Source organism: Danio rerio, chromosome 9 (assembly GCF_052040795.2).
Source record: "Danio rerio strain M-AB ecotype USA chromosome 9, GRCz13ab, whole genome shotgun sequence".
Classification (NCBI taxonomy): Eukaryota; Metazoa; Chordata; class Actinopteri; order Cypriniformes; family Danionidae; genus Danio; species Danio rerio.
Window position 1 is genome coordinate 59,042,821 of NC_141029.1, and position 7,180 is coordinate 59,050,000.

Consider the following 7,180-nt stretch of genomic DNA (forward strand, 5'->3'; position numbering starts at 1 on the left):
AGCCAAAACACAACCACAACCCTAACATAACCATAACACAACCAAAACAAAACCACAACCCTAACATAACCATAACACAACCAAAACAAAACCACAACCCTAACATAACCATAACACAACCAAAACACAACCACAATCCTAACATAACCATAACACAGCCAAAACACAACCACAACCCTAACATAACCATAACACAACCACAACACAACTACAACCTTAACATATCCCTAACACAACCATAACACAACCCTAACATAACCATAACACAACCACAACACAACTACAACCTTAACATATCCCTAACACAACCATAACACAACCATAACCCTAACATAACCATAACACAACCTTGATACAACCACAACCCTAACATAACCATAACACAACCACAACCCTAACATAACCATAACACAACCTTGATACAACCACAACCCTAACATAACCATAACACAACCAAAACACAACCACAATCCTAACATAACCATAACACAACCCTAACATAACCATAACACAACCACAACACAACTACAACCTTAACATATCCCTATCACAACCATAACACAACCATAACCCTAACATAACCATAACACAACCTTGATACAACCACAACCCTAACATAACCATAACACAACCACAACCCTAACATAACCATAACACAACCTTGATACAACCACAACCCTAACATAACCATAACACAACCAAAACACAACCACAACCCTAACATAACCATAACACAGCCAAAACACAACCACAACCCTAACATAACCATAACACAACCAAAACAAAACCACAACCCTAACATAACCATAACACAACCAAAACAAAACCACAACCCTAACATAACCATAACACAACCAAAACACAACCACAATCCTAACATAACCATAACACAGCCAAAACACAACCACAATCCTAACATAACCATAACACAACCAAAACACAACCACAACCCTAACATAACTATAATACAACCACAACATAACCACAACCCTAACCTTATATAACCATGACATAACTGTACCATAACCAAAACATATCCCTAATATAGCCATCACACACCTCCAGCATCAGTTGGTTTAGTCGTACAGCACTTTTCCCTTTTATTATTGCTCTAAAGCAGCTTCACAAGTTAGTCAGAGTGTTGAAGGCATTGTGGAAAGGGTTTATAAACGTAGTTAACCTGCAGTTTTACAGTATATATAGTGTCTTTCCTAGAGAAATAATATTTACATTAAATAATAATAATAATACATGTTTAGGGAAGAGTTTGTTCTGTGTCCTCAACATAACCCTGAACATAACTATAACATAACCGTAATGTAACTATAACACAACCCTAATATAACCATATCCTGCCGGTGGATTCTTGGATTGAAGCTGGACAGGTTTATCGGCTGCTGTTGTAGGAGACTGAGCGGTTTGTTCTTCAGCCGGCTGGATGTGCTTTACCCTGATGATTACACAGCTACTGGCCTAAAACTCAAAGCACAGACACCAAACATTGTTCTGAACCGTGTTAGACTAATCCTTTAGTTAAAGTCAAAACTAACAGAGATGGAAACATCTGATGGAGCATACACTAACCCACATATTATTCAGCCACAAGATGGCGCCAAACAGTCGAAAACACAGCAGGGACAGAGGAGCATTAGATTAGATGTAGAAGTGTTCACTGAAGATGGTAAGATCCCGGGCGAGCCTGTGGTATTAGTGAGTTTAAGCAGTTGTTATCTGGGAATAACATACCTTGAAATGTGGCGACTCACCAATCAGAATCCAGCTTTCCTACGTGCAAGTAATAAATACATATGAACACATGCAGAGCACTGGATAATGACTACTGCTCTCGCGGGGTGCGCAGACGTTTCTCCAGCAAATCAAAGCCTGATTCAGCATCAAGACAGCAGCAGCTCACTGAAAGCCACAGGACTCTTAATCTGCTTAATCAGACACTGCTGATCTTCTCACCGCTGTCCTGCGCCTGGAGACTGCTGTGTGGTGTGGCGAGGAGTAACAGAAGCCTCAGATTTCAGCACAGGTCTTTATTTGGGCTCCAGACAGGAACAGAAATCCTCTGAAACGGGTCTGTCACACGCAGAGCAGATCCTGAGTCAGCTATATATGCGTCACTGTGTTGACGGTGTTATTACGGCTCTCTGCAGCCCTGAATCTGCTGGAGATTACTACTGAATATCTGTGTTTGTGTCCTGACCGCAGGTGTACCGGCACTCCTTCACAGCCTCTTACATCATTTACAGCATTCAGACCAGGTGAAGAAGACACACACACACACACACACACACACACACAGACACACACACACACACACACACACACACACACACACACGCACAAACACACGCACACACACACACACACCACACACACACACACACACACACACACACACACACACACACACACACACACACTCTGTATCTCTGCTGTCTGATGTGTGTGTGTGTGTGTGTGTGTAGGGAGGTTCTGCAGCTGGATCCTCCAGAGGTGTTGAACTCTAAACTGCAGCATGCGGCGTGGGGCGTTCAGGGTCAGCAGCTGGTGAGTCTCGGCCCGCCTCGGTTCTGTTCCCCCCTACAGACAGTGTGCAGGGCTGCAGATCCAAATACCCCCCTCAGCAATGGGGAACCAACCCTAACACATACGGTGGTGGAGCGCAATGTGTTGTGAGCGTTGATGCGAATCTTCTGAGTGAATGAGCAGAAATGCTCCGCGCTGGGCTTCACTGAGAGCACTGCTGTAGTGTGTGTGTGTGTGTGTGTGTGTGTGTGTGTATGTGTATGTATGTGTGTGTGTGTGTGTGACAGAGCGCTCTGTGCGTCGGCAGGTCAACACTGTGTGGAAAAGCCCCCGATGTCATGCGCTCCAGCACTAAGCCCACTGAACACTGCTGTAATGTGTTAGCGGATCTCGACTGAACTCAGTAATGTTCTGAATATTAAACCAGACGCTGTTCTGCACGGCACTGCTGGATAATGCTCCTGTATCTCTGTGTGTGCATCTCCATGCTCAGGGTTGCAGCTGGAGCTGATGTGCTCAGAGAAACCCCCACAGCCTCTCATTAGTAGTGTAGCTCTGTTTGAGGGCTGTGTGTCTGATCCTCGAGCCCTACGAGACAGAGAGAATCAGGACACAGACCCTCAGGAGGACACACTGAGCCAGGGGACGGGGCAGACCTGGGATTGGGCCTAAATCAATGCTCAGTATTTCATCAAACATCACTGGAGATGTGCTGCTGTTTAAATGTTATCTGTGTGTGTGTGTGTGTGTGTGTGTGTGTGTGCGCAGGTGTATATATTTGAAAATAATATTTACTATCAGTCGGACGTCAGGAGTAACTCACTCAGACTGACATCATCAGGGAAGGAGGGCGTGGTCTATAACGGCATCACTGATTGGCTGTATGAAGGTGGGTGTGTATGACATCATGATGATGTCACTCCCTGTGTTGTCCAGCTGGCTAGTGTGCAACAAGTCGACTCATTAGTGTTTGACTGAAACAGCACTGACCTCTGAATATGTCATGGGGAACAGTGAGTTACCCTGTGTGTGTGTGTGTGTGTGTGTGTGTGAACAGAGGAGGTGCTGCACACACACGTGGCCCACTGGTGGTCTCCTGATGGCGAGCGTTTGGCCTTTCTGGTCCTGAATGACAGTCTGGTGCCCAACATGGCGCTGCCCACCTTCACCGGCTCAGCTTACCCCAAAGGCAAACAGTACCCGTACCCGAAGGTATGAACCTGCGTCCTGAACACACACACACACACGTGTGCTGCAGAAGTGTCAGTGTGTTTGTGTTTATCTGCTGTTCATGTTTGTGTGTGTGTGTGTGTTTACAGGCCGGTCAACCCAACCCTATGGTCAAACTGTTTGTGGTCAATCTGTACGGCCCGACACACACACTGGAGCTCACACCGCCTGACGAGCTCAAGCTCAGGTAGTGTGTGTGTGTGGTGTGTGTGCATGTGTGTGTGTAATGAAAACTGAAGTGATTGACTAATGCTCCCTGTGTGTGTGTGTGTGTGTGTGTGTGTGTGTGTGTGTGTGTGTGTGTGTGTGTGTGTGTGTGTGTGTAGGGAACATTATGTGGTGATGGTGAAGTGGATCAGTAAGACCAAGACAGCGGTGCGATGGTTAAACCGACCGCAGAACGTCTCTGTGCTCACTGTGTGTGACTCCAGCACTGGAGCCTGCATCAAGGTACACACACACACACACACACACACACACACACACACACACACACACACACACACACACACACACACACACACTGAAAGGACTGGTTTGATATTAAGAATGTTTATGTATTTTTGGCAGAGGCACGAGGAAACATCAGACCTGTGGCTGACCAGACAGGTGAGTGTGTGTGTGTTGAGTGTTGCAGACAGGTGAGTGTGTGTGTGTTGAGTGTTGCAGACAGGTGAGTGTGTGTGTGTTGAGTGTTGCAGACAGGTGAGTGTGTGTTGCAGACAGGTGAGTGTGTGCTGGAGTGTGTGTGTGTTCAGGCAGTGTTGATGTGTGTTCTGCAGAATCAGGAGCCGTTCTTCTCCAGAGACGCTGCACGCTTCTTCCTGACCGTCCCCGTGAAGCAGGGTGGACGCGGAGACTTCCAGCACATCGCCATGTTCACCGCTCAGGTATGTCTGCGCAGGTGTTTGTGTGTGTGTCCAGCGGATTCTGATGATGTGTGTGTGTTTGTGTCCGGCGGGCGCTGATGATGATTGTGTGTGTGTTCAGATGAGGGCAGACCAGAATGAGGTGCGGCACCTGACGTCCGGGAACTGGGAGGTGACGCAGATTCTGGCGTATGATGAGAACACACAGAGCCTGTGAGCGAACACACTGACACACGAGTGTTCTGCTGTGAATGATGAAGCACACGTGAACATGACGAACTGCAGCACATCTCATCAGGAAGTTTTACTCACATGATAAACGGTTGTGTGTTGTGCTGCAGATACTTCCTGAGCACTGAGGGTTCCCCGACCCGCCGGCAGCTACACAGGTGAGACTCCTGCTCATCTTCATTCTCCTTAAACTCTTAACAAGCTGTTTATTTATCATCAGTGGTACAGCACTGCAGGACCATCATGTGATGATGTGAGTCTACAGCGGCCTCCGTCCTCTGACCGCTGTCTCAGTGAGTCTACAGCATCCTCTGTCCTCGGACCGCTGTCTCTGTGAGTCTACAGCATCCTCTGTCCTCGGACCGCTGTCTCAGTGAGTCTACAGCAGGGCTCAGTCCTCTGACCACTTTCTATGTGAGTCTACAGCAGGGCTCCGTCCTCTGACCGCTGTCTCTGTGAGTCTACAGTATTCTCTGTCCTCTGACCGCTGTCTCAGTGAGTCTACATCAGGGGTCCGTCCTCTGACCGCTGTCTCTGTGAGTCTACAGCGTCCTCTGTCCTCGGACCGCTGTCTTTTTAAGTGTACAGCAGGGCTTCGTCCTCTGACCGCTGTCTCTGTGTGTGTACAGCAGGGCTCTGTCCTCTGACTAGGCTTGGGCGGTATCCAAATTTTGATACCGTCAAACCGCCTCCATATTTTACCCCGGTATCCGGTATTACCAGCGTAATAAAAAAAATTATGTCGTAAGGCTCAGACAGCTTCACCAAACTGTTGGCTTAAGCCTAAACCATTCAGAAACTGAATACATTCTATGCGACCTTAGGCTCGCGGTCAGAGAGAGAGAGAGAGAGAGAAAGAGAGAGAGAGAGAGAGAGAGAGAGAGAGAGAGAGAGAGAGAGAGAGAGAGAGAGAGAGAGAGAGAGAGAGAGAGAGAGAGAGAGAGAGAGAGAGAGAGAGAGAGAGAGAGAGAGAGAGAGAGAGAGAGAGAGAGAGAGAGCAAAGCGACGCACAGCACCTCTCTCTCTCTCTCTCTCTCTCTCTCTCTCTCTCTCTCTCTCTCTCTCTCTCTCTCTCTCTCTTTTACACATGCACACACAGACATCTCTCCCGCGATTTATTCAGAAATTTACTCCCACACCGTAAGAAATCTGGCCGGCTCCCGCGGAACAGCAGAGGGAATGCAGAGCTGTAATCGGGCAATAAAAATTATACCCGATAGGTCCCGAGTCCGACAGGTACATTTTGATTGACAGCTTTATACAGCGCGAACCCGTTCACAGCCTACATTAAAATGTGCTCATGCACACAGCTCTAATGCATTTTTTCAAGAATGATTCATTTATATGTTTTAACATCCTTTATTCGTAACAAACGTAGACTATAGGCCACTTGAAAGTTGGAACAAAGAAATAAAATAAGTCCTCTGTAACATCTCAGCACTCTATAGGTCTACATGCACTTAGCCTTTAAATTAGCCTACACACCAATGAAAAGAAATCTTGCTTAACAAATCAAATTAAAATAAACTCTAAATGGTGACGGGTATTTTGGCAATAACGAAATTAATATAAAGGCTGTGCAAGATGTGTTTCTCCACTTCTCTTCACAATCTGGCATTAAAGCGGCGGTGAAGCTTAATAATAAAAGAATAATGCCACCATTAGTCTGTATACTCTGTCTACATTATGATTATATGGTTTAATTAATATTTATTTATAATTTAAAAACCCTTTATGCACCAAGATTAGGCTACGTGTGTTTGTGGAGGAACATTATTAAATCCACTGGCTTTAGCGCAGTCTCTCACTCATGGTGCGTCCAGCAGCTGAACACCCTTTACTGCGGCTACAGGTCGAGATGCAGAGTTCTGATCCGGCTGAAGTTTTGGGTAGGATTATTTTTTCATCGTCTACCAGTCAGGAATATCCATTTAATTTTCCATGACAGCAGTTTCACTTTAGCGAATGGCCTCTTCTTTTTACCTGTCAGCTTGCGGTTTAGGGCTCTACCGTAATACGCAGTGTATGAGCGACCGCGAAATACCTGCGGCTGGAATGCGCTCCTTCTGAGCTAGTGACTGGCTTGACCGCCGTCAAAATTCTCTTTTTTACTACTTCATCATCATTTGTTTCACCTTTGCAGGTATGGATTTTAATGCAGGGATTTGGATTTTTTCGGGTCTCGCCGGGTTCGGGCAAAGATCTTCAGCTCTAATGCAGACCTCTCGTTCATATTAACCACGTCTCCCTTCTGTTCAGTCGAAACTCCCAAACTGCAGGACACTTTGAAGCGCGACACGTCACGTCACCTC

The 7,180-nt window shown here is 46.4% G+C and overlaps 1 protein-coding gene across 8 annotated transcripts in view; it reads left to right on the forward strand.

Annotated features, from left to right (window-relative positions):
* Positions 1-7,180, forward strand: part of dpp10 (dipeptidyl-peptidase 10 (non-functional)) — a 58,560-nt gene that overhangs the window by 45,727 nt on the left and 5,653 nt on the right. For 2 of the 8 annotated variants that reach the window (XR_015499930.1, XR_015499931.1), the window contains exons 6-15: positions 2,218-2,270; positions 2,478-2,559; positions 3,307-3,427; positions 3,596-3,750; positions 3,858-3,955; positions 4,095-4,218; positions 4,339-4,377; positions 4,551-4,658; positions 4,759-4,850; positions 4,979-5,506. Coding sequence is in view for 2 of the 8 variants with exons in the window: in XM_087268480.1 (XP_087124606.1) it covers positions 2,218-2,270; positions 2,478-2,559; positions 3,307-3,427; positions 3,596-3,750; positions 3,858-3,955; positions 4,095-4,218; positions 4,339-4,377; positions 4,551-4,658; positions 4,759-4,850; positions 4,979-5,026 (920 nt within the window). In the remaining 6 variants the exon portion in view is untranslated. Of the gene's footprint in view, positions 1-2,217; positions 2,271-2,477; positions 2,560-3,306; positions 3,428-3,595; positions 3,751-3,857; positions 3,956-4,094; positions 4,219-4,338; positions 4,378-4,550; positions 4,659-4,758; positions 4,851-4,978; positions 5,593-7,180 lie in introns of all 8 variants that reach the window. The other 6 variants (XM_087268480.1, XM_087268479.1, XR_015499932.1 and 3 more) reach the window with 5 other exon arrangements.